Genomic DNA, 23,696 nt, shown 5'->3' on the forward strand with positions numbered 1-23,696 from the left:
GTTCTCGCACAGCAGAAAGCACCACCTATAATTAAGGTTCAATCAGTCACGGTAAAAAGGAGCCATTTCGATACTATATCTATTTAATACTCCTTTTATGATTCTCCTTCTAATGACTCAAGTTACTATAAACTTGAGGCATCTCCTGTAGATTTTAGCCCTTTAGGTTTAGTTTATAATTTGATTCCTTCTACTGTTTTCTACTTCAGAGCCCATCTTTTGGGGAGAAGTAGCCTTAAGCCAGTTCTAACTTTAATTAATGTGAATAGTCAAATTTAGATACAGAGCCAAATGTAGCAGACTGCAAGTCTCATTTTGTCTCAACTAATAGCTTTGCTTATGGAGTTTTTGAATCTTACTGCTAATCTCTTAAAATCTTCAATTAAACGAATATGATTCCCTTTCTGACTGAATGAGATTGACACTAACACCCCATTCTGATTGTACTAGAAGTAAATAAAAATTGCCCTGAAGCCAAAGCATCATGGATACCACAACTGACATTATTACAATCCATTCCAGCAGTGCTTTTAAAGGGGAGACTAAAGTCACCAAGGCAATGAACAGGTCACAGTTTGTGCCATGTACACACTATTAAATAGGTTTTGATCTGGTTGATCAGAGCTGGCTACAACTGAAGACACTCACTAAGCCATACATTGGGTATGTAATTGGCAACATTTTAGCTGCGATCTCTAAAGATGCCTCAGGGATCACTTCTGTACTCCCTATTAAATTGTTACTAATGCAGTGCTGAAGCGCACTACTGTAATTCTGGGCTAGTCCTGACAGACCCATGTTTGCTTCAGAAGACTGAAGCCGTAAAGCAGAAAGTGAACAGGTGTAAAGCCATCTGGGAAGTCATTGAGACAGACTAGCACTAGCAGCAATTTAAGGGAGGACCCCATCCCCACATTCTATACATGAAAGCATAATATCTAAATATGTCCAGGTAACTAACATATGCGTCATGGGTCATTCATTCCAAAAAGGTGTTCATGCAGAGTTTAAGCACTGGGAGCCTCTTCACTATGGAGTTTTGGAAATTAAGAGCTGTAAAAGTAGTTAGCATAAATTTTATGCATGCATTAAAGTCAGATTTCAGGATTCTGAATTATGAGTTTTGATAAGACTTCTAATTTTGTATGTAGTCAGTATACTTTGCCAAGTATAAGATTGCCATTTACAATCAGCCTCCAGTGTAATATGCTAAGGCCATTTACTATCTCTAGTAGAGATTAATAAAATTCAAATAGTTAATGCTATATTTGCAATTCACATAATACTTTACACTCCATGTGCTTCCAACACCACTTCTTACAATAGCCTTGTGAAGTATTATCACCCTTTAATAAGTGAAGTTACACAGCCTGCTCAAGGCCACAAGGGCAGGGATTAGGACTCAGGAGTTCTGCTCCTAGTCACATGCTCTGACTTGGAACTGTGCTCCCCTAGTGTACAGGGAGTGGTACAGAAGGAATCATTTGTCATTCTACATAAATATCCAGTTAAGCACTTTCTTAATTTATAGTTTAGCCATCATATAGATTATGAAACTGACTATTTGTTTACACAGAATCTCTAAAACACATTTGCTTATTTGGAAGTAACAGTGTCTCTCTTGGGCATTTTACCTCAACCCTCCATATTTAGCCATAAGGGTTCAGGCCAAGACAGGTGCCAGCTTTAAAAAGAATGGAGAGCAGAGCTGTTTTGCTTGGATTTCATTTGTTATAATTTCTATAAATGTTCACTGTAGCAGTAAACCAGCACTGAACTTCATGTTCCGCTACTTCCCATCCTCTATATTTGCTTTGTATCTTGTGAAATTACTATTCACTTAGACACAATTCTTCACAATGATTTACACACTGCTGCCCTCCTCTCCCTGCCACTTTCAGCATATTCTTCATGAGATGCCTCCCATTAACAATATGACCTTCAAGAGTCATTTTTAGTATCTAGAATTATGCAAGCTTACATATGTTGTATGTACCTGTGAGCCAGTAAAGAACCATTCCCATGGTGTTGGCAAAATGCAGCAGTCTAAATGCTGATTTAACTACTGTTACTCAGTAATCATACCACCAATTATGTATTCCCTTCCACACTGCATACCCCTGTACCTCATTTGTTCCCCAATAGCCCTCCCTTAAGCCACATACACCAGCAAGTGAGCTTTGAGAAGTTTTTGTCAGTGTTGGAGTTCAAGTAGCCCCTTCCCCACTCTTTCAAGATATTTTATCCTCTAGAGAGGATTACATTATCCTGCAGACTCCCATGGAACCTGCAATGCTGAGTCATTATGGTATATCTTCCTTAAGTTTTCAACATAGCTCAAGTCTAAGTTATTGATATTAATTTCAGTCCTTAGGAATCCAATTGAGGTTTTAGAATTTAGAAATATCAATTTCTACTCTTCTCAAAAGAAGCTGGGAGGCCCTTATCTACTCTTTACAATATATATTTACTGCCTAGCAATAAGCAACAACCTCTTGGGACCTGCATCCTCTTTACAGTAGGAGACAGCAGTGAACTATTGCTAGATCTATCCTTCTTTACCCAGGATATTTTAGCAGGCCAGTTTTCATTTTAGGCTCATTAAGAATCTTTGAGAGAGTATTCAATTAGCATTTGATTTTCTTTTTTGCTCTACTTCTATTCACCCCACTTATACTCTAAATGATGGGAAGAGTCCCTCCTGACTTATTACTCTTTCCTTTAGCATGTCACCCTCCTCCCTGATTAGACTTCAGTAATGTCATTTATATAGCTTCTCAGTCACTTAGTATAGTTTCAGATACAGGATAAAGACTCCTGAAGACTAAGCTGACTTTTTCAAGTCAGCTTTCTGCCATCCAAATTCCGCCCCCCACCCCCAGTTTCAAATGAAAAGCAATACTCAGAGGCATGTTCTCCCCTGTTCCATGTGTAAGTGTCAAGTTTCATGGTCAGATTAACTGGTGCTCACTCTCTGCTATTAGGTTGCTTGGTATTGTCCAACTCGGCTTTTCCATTCTATAAAGCATTTAGTCAGTGACCTGAAGAGTTGAGCTATAAAGTCAAGTTATTCTGCACCCAACTCTAGAAACAGTTTTCTGAAGTTTGTTTCACCCTCCCCCCCTCCATATTGATCAAGGAAGTTAAAATCCCCAGCAAATCAAAACTTTGGCAAACCTTAATGCTAAAGAGCCTTGTAGTGACCCTGATGATCATTTCAAGCACAACATAAATACAAAGTTGTCTGAGCCAGAACTGTTTCAAGGTTCGCATTTGAATGCCCTTCCTCGGGCAGCTGAAGCAAGATAAAATATATGGGAGTCTAAACTGTTCTTTGCCAAGAATTACATTTAGGAACATAATCCTCATGTCCCCAACCCACTCAGAGGAAGAACTGTAGAAGTAATCTTCCATTATCCAAGGTATGCTAGACAGCTTTCAAAGTATTTTCTAGCGTATGACCTTGGTACTTCTACAGCCATTTACTCCATCCAGTATGGTATGTTAGGCTAATGGGGTAGCTGCATCTTTCCAACACCTGCAGTACCACAGTAGAACCTCTGTTACAAACTGACGGGTCAAACACACCCTTCATTTGGAACTGGAAATATGCAGTCAGACAGCAGAGACAAAAAAGCACACAATACTGTGTTAAACTACTAAAAAAGGGAAAGCTTAAAAAGTTGGACAAGGTAAGGAAACTTTGTGCTTGTTTCATTTAAATTAAAATGGTTAAAAGCAGTATTTTTCTTCTGTACAATAAAGCTTTGAAATGTTACTATGTCAATTTTCAGTTGTAAACTTTTGAAAGAACAGCCAGAACATTTTGTTCAGAGTTAAACCTCCATTCCTGAGGTGGTCATAACTCTGTATTGGCTCTTAGTTACAGCAGAACTCCAAAAAGTTTAGAGCAGACAATGTTCTGCTAGGACTCTTTACTAGCTTCCCACGCACCCATGACCAACACGTTTTATCATATTGTTCTCCCATGGGAAGAACCACCATCTCAAAGTAACTCACCAAAAGATACCTGTCATAACTGACCCTATGTGTGGTCCGCAAGGCCAACTGAACAGTTAAAATTTGTATGTAATATGCAGAATATAAATAGTTATATTTAGAACACTAGCATTTTAATGTTGCCTCCTTCAGAACCTGATAAGTCTGGTAGAGAAGCCAGCAAGAACCTACAGTTCAGAGATAGCAAAACTACCATTCTGTTCTACATTTCTATTCTCAGGTCTTGTCTTTTTTTTTGGGGGGGGGGGGTGGAGGAGGAGAGGGTCTAACCTAAGGTGGTGTGAATTTAGGACAATATAAATTGGGATAATCTCTGTAGAGGCCCTTATTTCAGTCAAAAAAAGGGGTTTGGGTTTAAACTACATTCAAAAATTGTACTGGAATAAGTGTTTCCACACCGGTATACCAGTATTGTTAAACTGCTGAACTGTCCCCACATAGAAGCCATTTAACCCCTTTGTTTATACTATTTGTCAGAATAACCTCACAAATTTGCATTCAGTTTTCTAAAATCTTGTGGTGATGGCAGCAGCAAGTGCCTCCAGTGGTGAATACTGTACCAGTTGTATTTAATAGGCAATTTTTTTGGATTTGTACAGAAGAGTTTAGCCTTCGCAGTTCACTTTTACCTGCCATCTGAAGTAAATCGGGAGTGCCAAGATAAAGCATGGATTAAACAATTACTACATTAAATAAGAAGCCAGATAGCACAGTAGGGTCATTTGGCTCCTGACAGATGGAGGAATACATTGGTCTTGTAGCCTAGCAGCAAGTATCAGCAAATCAAGACTGCAATTGCACATAATTGACCCAAATCTCTGGCCATTCCCATTTGAGGTATAATATTAGAATTTTAATACATTGTTACGTATAGGAAGTCTTGACATATCCTATTTTAAAATAGGATTAGCCCTCAGTGAGCACCAAAGCCCACTGAATAAACAGATTATGTTTGGATGTATTAAAGTACATCAATAATATCTGTTTTGGAGCATGCACCTCTGAATAGAAAGTGGACACGTTAGCATTACTAATTGCTAGTCTGAATACAGACTTATGCTACACTGAAGTACCTGTCAACTCTCCACAAAAAGTTACACTTGTGTACTATTTACTGAAGTTGCACTTATCCTTTTACTGAGTATTCTGGTAGAAAATTAGCAGTGAAACTTCTACATGAAGTTTTGTTTTTGGAGTAATGACAATGACCTCTAAACAAATTTGTTAGAAGACAAGTATGCTAAAGTTATGATTGGTATAATCGTCTCAATTCTGAAATTAGAAGACTTCCACATCTATTCAAGTTGGGGAAACTCCTAACTTGAGGCTATTTCGCTGAAAGCAAAGGACTTTTTTTTCCCCCACAATAGGTTTGTGAATATTTGAGCAGCCTTTATCTAGTGCCAACAGACCCAATGCAAGCCAGCCTACATCATTCTGCTACTGGCTCCAACCCACTATATATATTCAATCCTAAACCTCTTCTGTAAGATGAGCAGTCTACTAAAATGCAATATTTGTTATAAATTGACTTCTACCTGATGGTACCAAGTTCACTACTTTACTTCACTTGTGGCAAAACATCCCACTTGACTAATGTGGTAAGAAGCAAGGATAAGCTTTATTCAGCAGAACACAGTTCTTTTATGGGACACCCAAATCTAATTCTAAATATTGTTTTGATCTACTAGCAAATCTTTGTTTGCTGGTAAAACTCAGATGTACATTTCAGACATACTGAAGTCATTAGATTAGAACTGTTCTTCTGATAACAGAGCATGTTTTTTGCAGGACAGAATTACTATTCTAGATAACACTAGGATTCTTCTCCATAGCTTTCTTTTAGAAGGGCAAAATTCAGCAGCTTAAGATGGGATATACAGTCAACATGCAGCAAGCCTGGAGATCAGCTCATGTTTGAGTCAGTTACATTCTAGAGCTTTTAAAATGTAAGCCTTCCATCCCCAGCATAGATACAGAATATCTTTTACAGTATACCTCAAGTTGATCATGGCATTTTCAGTTTAAGGTGAAGTCAGTGAGGTAATAACCATCAGAACACGTTTAACTGCTACATATAAGGAACACAGCTTCCTATTTTGTAGAAGAGTACATTAATATATACTAGTTAAATAGTGGCAGTTTGTGCATCTAAGTTACAAAGTTCACTTTCAGGGGGAAAAGCTATTTGAACTACTCCAGCTGGTAAACCCCCTCTAACATGTACCATGTTTTGTAAATGGGATCGTCATTGTGGGAGGACAAGTCACATGCCATCTATATGCTACCACCCAAGGCACCATGCATTTTTTAACCACAGAACTGACATGGCTAAAAGGCAACAAAAAGCACCACTTGGCAGACTTCATAAATGGTATAAAGTAATCCAGACCCTAGACTAGGCTCTTAACAGTCCATCTTGCCAATTGTGAACCAAGTTACCTGGGGTTTCAGAGTCAAATTCTGGCTTCAGTCTATACCCTGCACTAAGTTCCTGCAGACAGCTATTCTGTCCTAGAATGTGATTAGGCATTCACCTGTAGCTGTATACCTAGAGTTTCATTGTATACTGTGAATAATTTGAGAAATTATGTAGTTTATTTTGTGTAGTGAGAAGTGTCAGGTTTGATGAACTCACCTGCAAGTTATATTAATTCAGCTTTTTCCTGCTTCTTACAGTGCCAGCCCTGGAAGTTGTTTTTGTATGATCCAAGTACCTTTATTCAATATTACTTTCCCTCTATTATGCTAGACAGGATGCACACAGTTTAGTAGCAAATCACATTTATCAAAAAATATTTGTCATAACCTAACTTCATGACACAGCATGATAGAAATAAAGGTCTTACATAGTATTTAGCTATGAAGTGTAGCGACAGGGAAAAAAGTCTTAGACTAGATCTGTTGTGTCTATTCTTGCTTAATTTCATTTAAAATATTTGAGCTAAACTAGCCAGCATGAGCTATCTTCACTGTAGACAAAATTAAGAATTGGTTCCTAAAAGCTACAAGGTTACACTGGAGTGCTTGACTATGCTTTTTCCATCCTTATCTGTTTAAACAATCTCAGCATGGTGTCAAAGACTTATAAAGTTTACCCAATACCTAGTTAATATTGCATCTGACTTGCAGAACACCTGTTATTTCAGTCCTAGGTCACTATGTGACCTGCCAAACTTTACTTTTAATCGTCACTGGGTTTGATCATGTGGATTGAGGTCCCTTATTGGCAAAGTTGAGACCAACCACACAACAGCACCATATGTAGATCAGATTAGTCTAGAGATGGGCAAACTAAGGCCCACGGACCACCCTCCTGCCCAGCCCCTGAGCTCCTGGCACAGGAGGCTAGCCCCCGGGCCCTCCCCCGCTGTCCCCTCCCCTGCGGCCTCAGCGCACCATGCTGTCAGTGTAGCTTATTAAGCTGCTCCATGTAGGAATGTGCTACTGGTAGCAGTTACGGAGAGCAATTTACTACACGACACCGGGGCAACGCTCTGGGCAGCGTGGCTATAGTGCTGCCAGCCACCAGTGCTCTGTGCTGAGCGGTAAGGGAACAGAGGGGGTTGGATAGAGGGCAGGGGAGTTTGGGGTGGTGGTTAGGGGCGTGGATGGGGTTGGGGCAGTCAGAGGTTCTGGGGGCAGTCAGGGAGCGTGGGGGGGAGGGAAGGGGCTGGATAGGGGGTGTGGGCACAGCCTTCCCTAACCAGCCCTCCATACAATTTCTGAAACCTGATGTGGCCCTCAGGCCAAAAAGTTTGCCCACCCCTGGATTAGTCTGTTACCTAGAGACAAAATGCAACTGTTAGGTCCCAAAAGGAAAGTCTGAGAACCTGTGGATTACTCCAAGGTCTAGGCATGTGCCATGAACTATTTAGAAAACTCTCATGGGTCATTCCCAATCCCAGTTCTACTTCCACACCTTTTGCACTGCACTTTAATGTGAGAGGGTGCAGGTTGTTAGAGTTGAGTGAAGGCACAGTATGCACGCTCTTTTGTAAAGGTTTTTTGAATACCGCTTTCAGCCCCTATCACTGACAAATCCATTTTTGTTAATTTAATTCCATTCCATTCCATCATAAAGCTACTGTATGCCATAGAACCAAAGCAGTTAGTGTCCAGTAACTTCTCTGCACTTCAAACTACTTCCTATTCTGTTGGCTGATCCTAATCAGGTCAGTTTATTTCCCCAGAGGATGTTTAAATCTAAATTAATGGTAGGACTAATACTTGCCCCCAGAAACTACCAGTAATAGTCAGCTAAATCTGAATGTCTACAGCCATAAAGTTTTTATTGGCTTATTGCCAAATGGGCTACTGGAGGGTCAGGGAACAGTGGGGGTGCAGTGGTGATTCTATACTAAGAGCCTACAAGCATTTCAATTATAGCCTTTAGATATGGTGAAGGGGTATAAAAAGTGATCATTTTAGTTTGTCAGGCTGCACTCTATGGATTTAGGGGGAGGAGAGGAAATAGGCAAGTATATAAACAATGGAGTTTTGGCAAGACTGGTCCAAGGAGTTTTGAATATGGTAAAGTACCTCCTCTGTAGGCATAACTTATAGTATGGTGATTCAAGATTCTAAAACCCTTAAATATTTGGACAGTAGAGCTAGCTCCCACCCAATACAGTGTGTAGCAGTTCTACAGAAGTGTAAGTTTTTAGTACTGTTTGCACACAACATGAGACTAATTACAATAGAAGCTTAAGTCCATACCCACCCTCTTGCCTCAAAAAAGGAAGTTATGCAGAACTGTCAGACTCCATCATGCTGTGCTCTGACAGCTTAAGGCAACAGCCCTATGAACCACCACCAAAATAGATAAGAATGCTGCCTCTTGATTTCTGACTAGGCATCCAATCTCTATACAAGTGACAATTGCATAGGAGAGGAGACTAAACTGAAGCCAAAACCCAATGCTACTGTCAGAAAACTGACTCCGTTTATTTGTTAAGTAGAAAGAGGTGTTCTCTTTATTATGCTTCACACACTTTTCTATCCTCTACAGAACAATTCACTCAGCAATCATGACCTCTTGGACAGCCCAAAGTGCTTAAGATCAGAAGTACGAAAGTCAGAACTACATTTACGATACAGTAACATTAGTTAATTTGTCACGTTTCCAAGAAACATGGATGTACAATTTGCAAATATTCTATGCATACTTTCCTCAGAGGTCAAATATTTAGCTACAGTAGATTCATGAAAGCCTTGCTCAGTCTAGTGCTACTGTTCATCTTGAGTCACAGGCCTGTTGCACAACTGACAGCAATTCCTGCAGAGAGAGACTCTGGTCAGACAATTGTAATTTTCAGCCTACTTGTTCAGAAAAGTGTGCAGGCATGTTGGTGGTGTACTATTGCTTTATAATGAGAACAGGGGGAACTTCAGAATCTTATAATAGTATGTGTCAAGATCCTCCAGCATAAGAGTCCAACGAAGCTCATGTACAAGATTAGGTTCAGTTCTCTAGTAGAAAAAGGATTTGTTACTACCCAATAGGTTAACAGATCTTAGTTTAAGTTAAGCTACTATCCACTCCTTCCTTACCAGACACGGAGCTTGCCAAGACAATTTGTGGAAGCATCACCACCTAAATACAGAGCTCTCAGAACACCATCAAAATATGCTCAGAGGGCAGTTGTTAGCGATGCGAGATAGTATATCTTTGACCACACATGCATGTAGGATCCTCTCACTGGCCTCAGGTATGAAGGCTTCCTGCACATTGACCTTGTCCCCTTCAAAACTGAAATGTCCATGAGTAGCAAAGATGGGTACATGCATGGTTGGGTCAGCTATAAGAGGTCTCTGACACCAGCTGCAAACCCTTCTTCATGACACATCTATGTTGCAAAGAAAGCTGGGTAGGGCAAGTGTGCCCATGACTGGTGCCTCATATGACAAGAATGCTCTTGGGTGACTGAAGAGGTCTGTGTATAGTGGTAGGCTTGGGGCCTGATCTTCTCAACCATTCTGGCTGTAGCAGCCTCAGAACAGATGTGTGGAGAAGTGATGATGCTTAACACAGGGAATCATGTACTGGTGTGGGTTGGATCATCCCAGTTACAATGCACATGCTTAACAGTTGTGTGCCAAACGACTTGACATGTGATAATGAAGCCAGAACAGAGCATAGTATTCTGCTGCAGAGTAACAGAGAGCTAAACCAGATGATCATAGGGAGCAAACTCTGAAGTGCTCCTGATTTTGCGATTTGTTACATGACAACCTTTGCCAGTTTTCACCATCCACTAAAATGGCTTTAAATCCAAAACAAGTTTACAGGATGATCAATTAATTTGTTCAGACAGTTAAATCCCTGAAACAGAGCTCATGTCTTGTTTTTTTATAGCACTGATCATACCATTAATTCACTAAATATTGATTTTCTTCATTGCATTCACTCCCTCACAAGACCGTGTCAGTTTATACTACATTGTGGGAACCACACTTGTGAACTATAGATATTTTTCACATTTAGTTTGCATTGTTTGTAGTTCAACATTCACATGGTGTTTTAGACCAGTGTAGGGTGTCGAACAATATTAACCATTGCCTGAATGATCACTAGAATCCTCCATTAGATTGCTTTAGGTGTATTATATGTATATGATGCATCTGGGTAATGGGATACAGAACCTCCTGCTATCAACAAAATATGTCACACAGCAGATTGTATCAATGGCATTTCAGCATCTTCAGAGGCCTGTTTGGGCAGTAGGATAGCTATGTGACAACTAAGATACAAGTGTTCAATACAATTGTGATGACAACTTACATGGAGCAAAAACATGGCAATTTAACAGCTCAGGAGAGGAAATTAAACAGTTCAGTGTCAAGAGTTAGAGAAAACTGATTTGTGATTAAATCAAACTAGTGAGAAGATTTTGATAATTCAATAAATCACAGTTTTACAAGACAATCACAACGGTGAGATCATGTCTAATGTGCAGAAGGTGGTAGATATGCTTTTATAGAAAGTTTAATAGACCTAAGGTTGAAGAAAGCAGTTCAGGAGGCAGATCGCAAATGAGGTTGGAAGATGTTATTTTGAAGGATTTAAGAAGCCTCCCCCAACCAATTCTTGAAGGAAGATGATTTGCAAGATACTGTTTGATATGGAAGTCCATTCAACAGGCCACCATGGCTACATCATAGCCACTTGAATCTGCTGCTGCATTTATTCAAAATCAGAAGATGTATTATTGAACTATTTTTGACTTGGCCCATTTCCTTCATTTTTCCTATTTATCCATTTATAGCTGCGTACAATTCCCTTTACAATGTTTTCATTAACTTTGATTAGCTAGTTTACACAATCTCTTAAAGCTTGTAATATTTCAAAGTTTCTCTAGAGATACATCTTTTCACCTATATTTCATCACTGTTCAAGAATAATGTTTTCTTTAAGCAGGATTAGTTATATAGACTAACCCCATACTAGAAACGCACTGAGGCAAGTTAAGGCTATGTTTTGCTAACATTAAGTATGTTTTAGTCATCTTTTAGAATTACTCATGCCTGAAGTGTTACATCATTTAATGTTTCAGAGTAACAGCTGTGTTAGTCTGTACCCACAAAGAACAGGAGTACTTGTGGCACCTTAGAAACTGAAATTTATTTGAGCACAAGCTTTCATGGGCTACAGATATATCCGACAAAGTGGGCTGTAGCTCACAAAAGCTTGTGCTCAAATAAATTTCAGTTTCTAAGGTGCCACAAGTACTCCTGTTCTTTTTATTAATCATTTAAATGGCCAAGTGTAAGAAGTCAGAAACATCTAGCAATAATGCAAAGTAAAATGTATAATTACAGATACTGTTTTTTTTATGGTAGACTGGAAGAAAGTTTAGTACTATACAACAGCGCTATACATTTAAAAAAATTCAAGCAGCTATCAAAAATAGTATTTTACACCATGTCACAATATCCACTGCCACAAGTCTTTCACACATTCTGTTTTGGTATTAGGGGGACAGTTAGTGAATTGACTAGCCAGCTCACTTCTTTTGCCAGAATTTGTAAATTTATGTAAGTTCAGGATCAAACTTGGCAAAAGGATTTTAATCCAATTTTGGAGTGAAGTTAACAAAATAGGAGCAGAGGCTTCATTTTCTCCAATGAAGTTGCCCCTTTTATCAATAGCCAATTTTACTTCAAATATTTAAAAAGCTACTCAGTAAGCCCTGACTTTCAAATTAATGCCTCTAACAACCCTGTCCCCTTTATAAGCCATATATGAAGTTACATCTACAATGTACTTCAAAGTTGAAATGGTCGATTATTCAGAAACAGTTTAATATTGTTCTCACTCAGTCCTGTCCCCAGAGCAATGATTGGTTATCTAAAAAGGGCTGGCAATAACAGAAAGGGAGCCAGAGTCATTCAGGAAGGAGGTAATTTGAGATAAGTGTGCTTGCACACAAATTTTAAACACTTTCCTCCTGAATTAAAAAAGTACGCCATTCAGGAACACCTTCTAGTTTAGCTTGCTCAAATAGTTAAGTAACAGCAGACAAGAAGCTACATAGAGAGGCACACTTATGTGTGTCCCTAATTTAGGGAAAGTTGTGTTTAATCATAATTTGTCCATACCAGCCCATTCACACTTCCTGCCTCAGTATTATGTTCACATGTTCATGAACACAAACCATGAGGAGCTGGTTGGTATGGAAACCGTTTGCTCCCTTAATGTTAAGCAAGGAAAAAAATGGGATAGAGTCTGAAAGAAGTTTGTCAGTTTCTGACCCATCCTTCCTGTTTTAACAATAAACAATCTCAAAAGATGACACAATATTAACAGTAAATAAGAGTTTCTAGAGCTTAGTAGGGGGAAAACAAAAAATGCAAGTTTAAACACAAGTAGGCAGGCGGAGGGTCATGTAATAAAGTTGAAAGATGCTGTAGAGAACAAGTAAATAAACCTGCACTGTGACAGACAATTGACATTTTGAAATGGATGCTAATTTGACAGCGACAGTGCAAAGACAAGAGCACTTGCCAAGTCCATTTCCTGTTCTCATTCGTTGAGTGAATTCCTGCCTTGAACTGCCTGTTCAGAAGCAGCTATTTTCCCCCTCACTTTTAGTTTACAAACTTCATCCTCCCCACTCACCAATTCATAGAAAAATGTTAATCTATACATCACTGCTGTAGCTTATTCCCATCATTCAAGCATGTTTGCTCTGTTATATTCATGGATATTTTCCAATGCTGCCATTATTCCTTAAGCAGGAAAAAGAAAATAGCTACAGATCATTTATAGGGAGGGTTTGAATGTTACTTTGTAGGAAAGTGGGCAGCTTCCAAATCCAGATTTTATTTTTTTCCTCCTTATTTTACAAAAAATCCCTCCCAACTTGCAGCACAGGCTGCAAGATCCCCCAGGAATCCCTGCAAACTGGAGACAGATGGTCATTTGTGAAACAGAAGGGCAAAATTAGGGAGCCCACCTAAACTAAAGCTCTTGCCCACAGCTCCAGAGACAAATAATGCCAATCCCTGTTCCTCATACTCTCCACTGCTGGAGTAAAGCTGACAAGCAGCTCCGAGACCTCCCCCTTCAGCCCTAAAAAGAGAGTCCCTCAAGCAGCGAGTGACTCTGCACAAATAGCACAGGCTACAACAAAAAGAGAGAGACAGAGAGAGGGGGGAATGAATGAGGGGGCCAGCCCCAGAGCCCGCACCTGAAGCTGACTTGACTCCCACTCCCCATAAACCAGCTTCAACCCAAGCCCTCCCCTGCACTGGTCTCAAGCAGGGATATTTGGGCAACGACGTGGGAAAGTCAAGCCAAGAGGCAGGCGCATTCCGTGTGTATCATCCACATGGTCCCTCCCGCAGAGGGGGAGCCTGAAGGAATTGCAGAGAGGCCACCCCCCCCCGCCCCCGACAGCTACTGGCCCCTCCACCGGGGAGGGGGTCGCTTCTCCCCACCCCCTCCCCCCGCTACACTGGGCCCTCCACGGGGGAAGAAGAGGGTGTCGCTGCTCCCAATTGCCTCCCTTCCCCCCCGCCCTACACTGGCCCCTCCACCAGGGGAGTCTCCGCTCCCCATTTCCTCCCTCCCCCCCCCACACTGGCCCCTCCACGGGGGGGTCTCCGCTCCCCATCCCCCCCCAAAACTGATTTTCTCCTCCATACAGCCCCCCCCCCCCACAGCCCTGACCCCTGAGAGCAGCCTCGGCCGCCGCCCCACCTCTCCGGCCCGCAGCCCCCACCCCCGGCGCCGGGCAGAGGAGGCTCGGGCGCTCCCCGCCCAAGCCCGGCAGGCCCCGCCGCTCACCTGGAAGTGCTCCTGGAAGCGAATGGGCAGGATCTGGGCCATGGCTGCGCGCAGCCCGTGGAGGGCGCCCAGGGCAGAGGCAGAGGCGCAGGACCCGGCCGCGGCAGGCGCTGCTGCACCCCACACGCACAGAGGCAGGCAAGAGGTGGCGCAGGCGCAGAGCGGCGCTCAAGGATCCCGTCTCCAGCCCCCTCAGCTCCTTTTCTGACTCAGACCTCGGGCCCACTCACCCTGTTCGGGATCCCTCCGCTCCTCAGCCTGCCGGGGTCTCTAAAAAAATAGTCCCTTCGCCAGCCTCACACCTCCGCCACCTTTGTCACTCCATCTCCCATTCCCACTGGAGGGGGAGACGGCATCACCGCGTTCATAACGGGACTGTGAAGGGGCTTCGTCCCATAAAGAGATGCACGACCCAGAAGAGAGGCAGAGTCACTTAAGAACCCCTAGGTATCCTTCCGCAAGAGCCTGGGTCCTGTCCTGCCACAAGGTGTCACGTGACTTGACCCCCGCCATCCTCCACCTAGCTGGTCCAGGATCCCTACAGTGGAACCAGCCTCAGGGATGCTGCCCAGGGCAGAGCTCTCACTCCAGCAGAGCTGCCAAGGCTCCCTCGTTTTGGGGGCAGAGAGGCTCCCTTCTTTTTCCATTAATATTGATTACCTCTATGGTAGGGCACAGGTTGCATTAGCCTTTATTATAAGGCAGTTTTCAGAAGCTGCACCTGTCCCATCCCATCCCTGTGTATTTCATCTGAGACCTTTAAAATCTTACTGGCCCCTTTCTCTTTAAATCTCCCTTATTGTCACAGCTGATCCGTCAGTAGCAGCAAGAGGGTTTCCCTTGTGATTTCTTACTTAGGCAGTTAATTTCACACACACCCCCACTGCCAAAAAGAAAGGAAAAGCTTGGGGTTGGCAAAACACGCCCCCATCGTGATCAAATTCTACAGAGTAGGTGATCAAATTGTTCACAAGCAGAATTCCCTCTGCTACCCCAAAAATCTTTCTCATAATATCTACATCCTGTGCAGTACAAACGCCAAAACAAAAATCCCTGCCAGCAAACTGTTAATTTCCACCAACCCCTATTTTTTTTCAGATTTCAAGCAAACAGCTTGTTTTTCAAAGATACTGACCCCAGCTCTGATTGAAGTCAATGAGCACTAATAGCACTGTCTGTGAAAATCATGCCAAAAAATCGCACCTCCCAATCAGCTGTTTCGTGGCATGCAGGAGGCTCTGGGGTGGGGAGGAGCGAGGGCATGGCAGGCTCAGGGGAGGGGGCAGGAAGGGGTGGCGTGGGGGCAGGGCCTGTGGCAGAGCCAGGGGTTGAGCAATGAGCACCCCCCGGTACATTGGAAAGTTGGTGCCTGTAGCTCCAGCCCCGGAGTCGGTGCCTATACAAGGAGCCGCATATTAACTTCTGAAGAGCCGCATGTGGCTTAAGGCTTCTAAACTGATACAGTTAAATAGGTCCAAAAACTGTGTGTAGACAAATCCACATGCAGGACATAGTCTATTGATTCACATGTATCACATATTCCTAGTTGTATCTGTCTGACCACCTCCCGCACATTCAAACTGTTGATGGTGATTGCCAAAATCTAAGGGCTGGTGCTCCCACCTCCGTTCCGTACTTGGCAATTTTGGAGGGTGCCCACTCCTGTCCCCTAAATTTGAAGCTAGCCAGCTCTGGTAAAAAATTATTATTATTTTTTAATAGGAATTCTTTAGTTCACTAAAGCGGCACAGTCATGGCTGCTGCATGATCAGCAAGTTTAATTTCTTTCGGACTCCCTGCTTGCACAGTCAAGCTGAATGGAATCAAGGGGCCTATGATTTATCATTTACAGAGAACAATATTTGAAAGCGTTGGAATCATAGGCTTGCAACATCAGCCATTTTACAAATAGAGTAGGGACTTGACTCATTTTAAATATTACATTTTAAAGAAACTAGTAACAAAGACAAACTTGATCAAATTTGTCTTTGGGAGCTTTATAAATACTCTCCAAAATGCAAGCAAGTCCAAAATATGCATTAATGTAACTTCTTCTAGAGTCTACTTTTAAAACTGCATACTATACCCAATGCTGATTATGGTGCTATGACTCCTGAGGACTGATACAGGGAATGTAAATCAGGGGCTCAAAAATTTGGGGAAGCTCAAAGTATTGGAAGGACACAGAATCTCAAGCTTTACAGGCAGAAATAACTTTATTAGCAAAGATTACAAATAAGCAAATATTTACACTTTTAATGACAAAGACTTAAAATAATTGGGCTCTTTTAGTCTCTTTCTGCTCTCCAATCCAGGTTCCCAAATCCAGGAATTACCTAATGCCCAATATCGATGGACACTACCAATTAGCCAAGTCCTCCTGATTCCAGCATTGCATTCTTTTTCTTGTTAAATGGACACCACCTAAAACATCGTGCTCAGTGTTTACTAGTCAAGAGAAAAACCACCTTTCTTCATGTGTGCTCTGTTGCACATGTCTCTGTAAGTCTATTACCCTTCCTACTGGGCTGCTGCTTTTTTGGGGGGGACTTAATAGTCTAAGCATCTGATTTTTAAATACATAGACACTCTAGCTACAGGGGTTTGATTCTTGACAGAATTGACCCAGCTCTTCTTCCTTCCAGGTAGAACTGTCTGAAAGTTTTTGAAATTTTAACAACAAATAACCTTGACATTTTGTGATTTTTTTTCTAAATTTTTCAACTTCCTGGACTTTTCTCAGGTAGATTCATTGAGTTCCACAAAGCCTACTGTATATGGGCATTTACAGATGAGACTTTGCGAATTGAGGTCTGGTCTGCTCTGTGTGGACATTATAGATCCTATGCTACTTTTTATAAGGGCAAGGATTTACCCTGGTGTCTCTGGCTAGAATTTCCTGTCCCCCCAATCCCTGTGCATTATGCTGTTGTGTTGGTGGTCTGCCGAGTGCCCTTCCACTCCAGAGATGGTGGCATTTCAGAGATGGGGACAGCGATTCTTGTGTGTATGTAATTTGGGATCCTTAGGAGAAAAGCATTATTGGCATGATCCAAAGTCTATTGAAGTTTGTGGGAGACTTTCCATTTACCACAATGCAATGGGGTGGTCTTACCTATCATTCACCAAACTGCTTCCCCCTCCAATTTGGGGCATCTGCTCTCCTCTGAATGCTACTTGTTCTTTGGCCTGTAGGGTGCCAATCTTTCACAGCCCTTAGAAGAACAGCATTTATTCCTTGGAAAAGTTTTTATTTAAATGGAGAAACTAATAGCACTAAAAAACACCTCACCCTTCTTCCCAAAAAATCAGCCATCTAAGTCTCTCTCCAGAAGATTCATATGCCCCTTTAAAGTGCTCCTTCTTGAGTCCCCACTTCACCACAACACTTCAGGGTCACTTTGCAGCTAGAAACTGTTTAATCTGCAGATCTCTAGTCCCCTTTGCTAGTTTGATGACAAACATAGCACTCAGAAATGCCCTGGGTAGTGTGTATGATTGCCAGGGCCTTCTACTGGACAGAACAGAAATGTCAAAATCTCAGGAAAGTAAAGTGTGCCAATGCTTCATGGTACTGACATGTTATGATACAGCAAGGATCAGTAACATTAGAATAGTTCCAAAGTCCCTGTTCTAACACCTGCAAGAAACATGACTTAAGGAGGTCCACCATTCATTTCAGGTTCCAGTTCAAAATTGCCTTGCTTGTTCTTAAAATCACCTCCCTCTCTGAAAAGACTTATTTCCAGCCTATGTCCTGGAGGCTTGGGAGCCATCCCCTTTTCTTCCACTTGTCTAGCACTTGCCTCTTCTCTAGGGTGTCCAGAGGGCAAGTGTGAAAAATCGGGACGGGGGTGAGGGGTAACAGGTGCCTATATAAGAAAAAGCTCCCAAAATCGGGACTGTCCTTATAAAATCGGGATATCTGGTCACCCTACTCTTCTCTCTCCTTCTCCAGAAACTCATTACTACTGGTTCAATAACTTTCTTCTCTGTATATCTCCTGCTATCCAGAAACTTCGTGCCTATTTTTTCCCTTAGTGGCTCTCCAATTAATTGCAAACCTCCACTGGAAACTTATTTTTCTCCCTTGCTTCTACTTCTCTCCACCTCTGCTATTATTTGTTACTATTATTGAAGTGTTATAAATTTTGTCTTACCATTGAAGGCAGTAATACTCAAGCCATGGCCCTGGAGACTTGTAAGGCATTTCAGGAGCCTGTGAGGCTCTCTTCTGAGGTTTCTAGAAAGCATTGTGTACAATCCTGACAACTAACTGTTAGTTTAATGCTCTAAAAACAATTTGGAAATTAAAGATACTCTGATAGGATAAAAGCAAACATGCATTCTCTCCCTCTCTGTGTCAGACATACACACACACACGTTTAAATAAATAAATTACAAACAAACATATGCTAGTGTGCTCACTCTCTTTTTTTTAAGTTTAATTCCAAGCATAATATCGGTACAGCTCACTTTATGAATTGATACCATTACATTTTTTCAGGTGCAGTCCTTACTCAGTCAGGCAAAGCTCCGGCTCAAAAATGTTCATAACTACCCCTGTCATATTTGACAAACTTTGAGGGCATTTAAAGTCTAAGCAAATAGCAATATCTCTAGAGCCAGTCACAATGCAGGCAGCAGCTATGTGAGCATCCCCCACAGAGATGGCTCCATGATGGTATGTAATTCACTCATGACTTGCAAGCAATATCCCTGACTTTTCTCCCAGAAGCGTTACCACTTAATGAACACATCTTCATCCTGCTTTGTACAATGCACTGACATGCAGGCCCTCTGTAGTATTTGCACTATAGTTTGGTAATTTGTCACTAGACACTAAACTACTTACATTCTCGAGGGCTTGCAGCACAGATCCTGAATTACTTGCATGGCTGTGTATTAGGCTGCTGAAATTGCAGCTTCTGTGTCCTGACCTTATAAAACAGAGGTCGACCGAACAGTGATGCAAAACAGAGTGAAGGACATGCACGGGAGTCAATGTCTGTGTTCAAAATCACAATTGATGGGTCATGGCTGCTCCCTACGTCAATCCTTTTAGAAACTGGATTCCTCCAGAGTATTTGCTGCGGCAACCCATCCCTCAGAAGGATAGAAGTTAAACCTGCCTTTTGAACATATAACTAATGAAAAAAATATGAAGTAGCTAATATATCTCAAGCATGCAGCTCTAGCTAATTCTTCTAGATCTAGAACAACAGAATGCTAGCTACAGTTACAACAGACTAGGTGAAGAGCCAGCAAAAAGCTGAGGAGTTCAATACAGCTCAGGAAAAAAAGGGGAAGTATGCATCGAAGGAGTCGCTGTTTTCTACCATAGATAAATAGGTGATTTGTGAAATAATATATATTAGGAGTTTGGCTTGTGGGAGCCTGGGTGTGGCTGGTGTTTGCTGACAGGATGTTGGAATCAGAGGTTCTGGACCAAGGCTGTAGCTGCACACAGACACTTGGGGAGTGAATTACATGCCAGCAGGCTGTTTGTGAGCAACTCAGGGGAGAGCTGCAAACATCAAGGCATCATAAGGCACCCCACGTTTCAGGGCAGGTGGTGACAGCACCTCACTGTTCTGGATTGCACCGTGGAAGGTCACAAGTACATCTTCTATCTTCCATTATAAGATGCATAGAAAATTGTGATGGTTAAAAGAACCTGGGTGACTTCTACATTTTGCCACGTCTCCAAACAGGATGGAACTCTCCAAGCTAATGGGAAGAAACAAGACCTCACCATAAGCGGAGTCCACATTTCTTTTCCCTTTCTCCATCATTTGTGGAATAGCATTCAGTGTCACTTCTCACTATACCTCCTCCATACCATGCATCTTAATGAAACACATGGTCTAGCTATAGTACGGAATCTCTTTTCTATAACTTAGCTCCGAGCTGGGATTCTCAGGACTAGTATCTCTCACAAAGATTATTCTCAAGGAGGCTCAGCAGCTAGGAAACTGTTACTGAGTTTTGATTTTGAAGAAGTTTCAAGCCAAACTGCCAAGCAAGAATAAAATCAAGTTAATCACAGATGTGTGACAAACATCCCCACACAGGCCTGGCCTATACACTCTTTAAAAAATGCCCTACTGATTCTCACACCAGGGATAGAGATACAATGGACAAAGCATAAGCGGTTTAGCTACTGTGCATCTAGAGCTGCTTTGAGCACATATAGATGACCGTGATTAAAATGTCTCTGCCCCATCGATACTAGTGTTTTCAGTATTAATATTGCTGATAGAAGTAGCACAAAAAGGAAAAAAAATATTTAGTGCAGACACAGCCTAACCAAGATCTTGAGGCAATTTGCTACAGAAGTCTCTTTAAAAATATTTTTTCCTTCTACAAGTTTTTGGCAATTCCTGCTTTTTGAAGAAATCACAGAAGGTATTGTTTTGTGACATCAGACATGCAAGAAGTCTTATTGCAAACCTCGTTATTTGGGATGTTTCAGAATAAGCAGGGCTTCAGCAAGCAAGGATGTGCAATGCTAATTTCAGAAAGGGGAAAACATTTTTAAAGGGCTAGTTAAAACATTTATTTGATGAACACCCTCCAAAGCCTGGTGAATGGAGCTGTACAGAAATCTGTACTTACCTCAGTCTTCATTTTTGCTTTGTAGATCACCTTTAAGGATGTGGTTTGGCTGTTGCCTGAGCTAGCTTACCCTTACTTTTCCAACTCTCCCACTCAGGATGTCCAGGTAGGCGGCTACATGGCCAGGGTTTCAGGCTTATTTCCACTCTCCCTCATGGAAGATGGATCTGAGAACTATTTGTTTCAAAAGATTTTTAGGGCTGCCAAGCGATTAAAAAACATTACTTGCAATTAATTGCAGTGTTAATAATAGAATACCATTTATTTAAATATTTGTGGATATTTTCTACATTTTCAAATACAAATACAAAGTGTACAGTGCTCAGTTTAAATTTATTTTTTATTACAAATATTTGCCCTATATAAAACAAAAGAAATAGTATTTATCAGTTCACTTAATACAAGTACTATAGTGCAATCTCTTTATCATGAAAGATGAATTTACAAATGTAGAATTTTGTGAAAAAAAACCCTACATTCAAAAATTAAAATGTAAAACTTTAGAGCCTACAAGTCCACTCAGTCATACTTCTTGTTAAGCGAATCACTCAAACAAGTTTGTTTACATTTGCAGGAAATAATGCTGTCTGCTTCTTGTTGACATCACCTGAAAGTGAGAACAGGCATTCACATGGCATAGTTGTAGCCAGCGTCACAAGATATTTATGTGCCAAATGCACTAAAGATTCATATGTCCCTTCATGCTTCAAACACCATTCCAGAGGACATGCGTCCATTCTGATGATGAGTTCTGCTCGATAACGATCCAAAGCAGTGCAGACCGATGCATGTTCATTTTCATCATCTGAGTCGGATACCACCCAGCAGAAGGCTTATTTTCTCTTTTGGTGGTTTGGGTTCTGTAGTTTTTGTATCAAAGTGCTGCTTTTTTAAGACTTCTGAAAGCATGCTCCACACCTCGTCCCTCTCAGATTTAGGAAGGCACTTCCGATTCTTAAACCTTGGGTCCAGTGCCGTCGCTATCTTTAGAAATCTCATATTGGTACCTTCTTTGCATTTTGTCAGATCTGCAGTGAAAGTGTTCTTAAAACAAACGTGCTGGGTCATCATCTGAGACTGCTAGAACATGAACTATATCGTAGAATTCAGGTAAAGCAGAGCATGAGACATACAATTCTCCCCCAAAGAGTTCACAAATGTAATTAACTGATTTTTTTTTTTAACAAGCGTCATCAGCATGGAAGCATGTCCTCTGGAATGGTGGCCAAAGCATTAAGGTGCATACGAATGTTTAGCGTATCTGGCATGTAAATACCTTGCAATGCCAGCTACAGTAGTGCCATGCGAATGCCTGTTCTCACTTTCAGGTGACATTGCAAATAATAAGCAGACAGCATTATGTCCCGTAAATACAAACAAACTTGTTAGTCTTCGTGATTGGCTGAATGAGAAGTAGGACTGAGTGGACTTGTAGGCTCTAAAGCAGGGGTGGCCAACCTGAGCCTGAGAAGGAGCCAGAATTTAACAATGTGCATTGCCAAAGAGACACAGTAACACATCAGCAGCCCCACATCAGCTCTCCCCACCCAGTGTTTCCCACCCACCAGCAGCACCGCCGATCAGCCCCTAACCCTCCATCCCTGCGCCTCCAACCCACCGAAATCAGCTGTTTTGTGGTGCACAGGAGGCTCGGGCCAGGGGGAGGAAGTGGAGCAAGGGTGCAGCAGACTCAGAGGAAGGGGTGGGGGCCTTAGGGGAAGGAGTGGAGTGGGGGTGGGGCCTGAGGCAGAGCCAGGGGTTGAGCAGTGAGCACCCGGCCGGCACATTGGAAAGTTGGCACCTCTAGCTCCAGCCCTGGAGTTGGCGCCTATGCAAGGAGCCGCATATTGAAGAGCTGCATGTGGCTCCGGAGCCACAGGTTGGCCACCCCTGCTCTTAAAGTTTTACATTGTTTTGTTTTCAAGTGCAGTTATGTAACAACAACAGCAAAAAATGTACATTTGTAAGTTGCACTTTCACGATAAAGATATTACACTACAGTACTTGTATGAGGTCAAATGAGAAATACTATTTCTTTTATCATTTTTAGAGTGCAAATATTAGTAATTGAAAATAATATAAAAAAGTGAGCTGGACACTGGACACTTTGTATTCTGTGTTGTAATTGAAATCTATATATTTGAAAATGTAGAAAAACATCCAAAAATATTTAATACATTTCCATTAGAATTCTATTGTTAACAGTGCAATTAAAACTGCGATTAATTGCAATTAATTTTTTTTAACTGCGATTAATTTTTGAGTTAATCGTATGAATTAACTGCGATTAATCGACAGCCCTAAAGATTTTACGTAAGTCCTCTGGTGAAGCGGCTTGCAGTTGAGCCACCATCTGTCAGCATTGAGCCGTGCCGCACTCAAGAGCAAAAGGAAAGTGGGAAGAAAATGTTCTTGAGTCCGACTTTGACCTTTCAGAATTCCATCTGTTCTGTTATGACCTTCCACACATCACTCTCTGATTCAACAATATCCTAATGTGAGCATATGAAAAAAACACAACTGCATCAAGTGAAATTGTGTAGCCAGTGTCAGAAATGAATCTGCTCCGTTTTGTCAGGCTCTGCTTATTTTCATTTTATGAAGGCTGAAATATAACTGTTAGTAGTAAACAATTCTTCCTATTCTAATAGGGAGCCTCAGTTCTTAAACTGATATTTGGTTGCCTTTGAAGAGGAGAAGGGGTGTGTGAAAGGAGGAAATTAATTTTGACACAGATAGTTATTTTTAGAATAAATTATTTTCATGG

The 23,696-nt window shown here is 41.5% G+C and overlaps 1 protein-coding gene across 2 annotated transcripts in view; it reads right to left on the reverse strand.

Moving 5' to 3' along the window:
- Positions 1-14,499, reverse strand: part of CLTCL1 (clathrin heavy chain like 1) — a 61,004-nt gene extending 46,505 nt beyond the window's left edge. Inside the window, exon 1 of one of the 2 annotated variants that reach the window (XM_073312864.1) lies at positions 14,312-14,497. In XM_073312864.1, coding sequence (XP_073168965.1) covers positions 14,312-14,353 — 42 coding nt within the window. In that variant the 5' untranslated portion in view covers positions 14,354-14,497. Of the gene's footprint in view, positions 1-14,311 lie in introns of both variants that reach the window. The other variant, XM_073312865.1, reaches the window with a different exon arrangement.
- Between the last annotated feature and the right edge of the window lie 9,197 nt (positions 14,500-23,696).

The sequence above is a fragment of the Lepidochelys kempii genome, chromosome 15, assembly GCF_965140265.1.
Source record: "Lepidochelys kempii isolate rLepKem1 chromosome 15, rLepKem1.hap2, whole genome shotgun sequence".
Classification (NCBI taxonomy): domain Eukaryota; kingdom Metazoa; phylum Chordata; order Testudines; family Cheloniidae; genus Lepidochelys; species Lepidochelys kempii.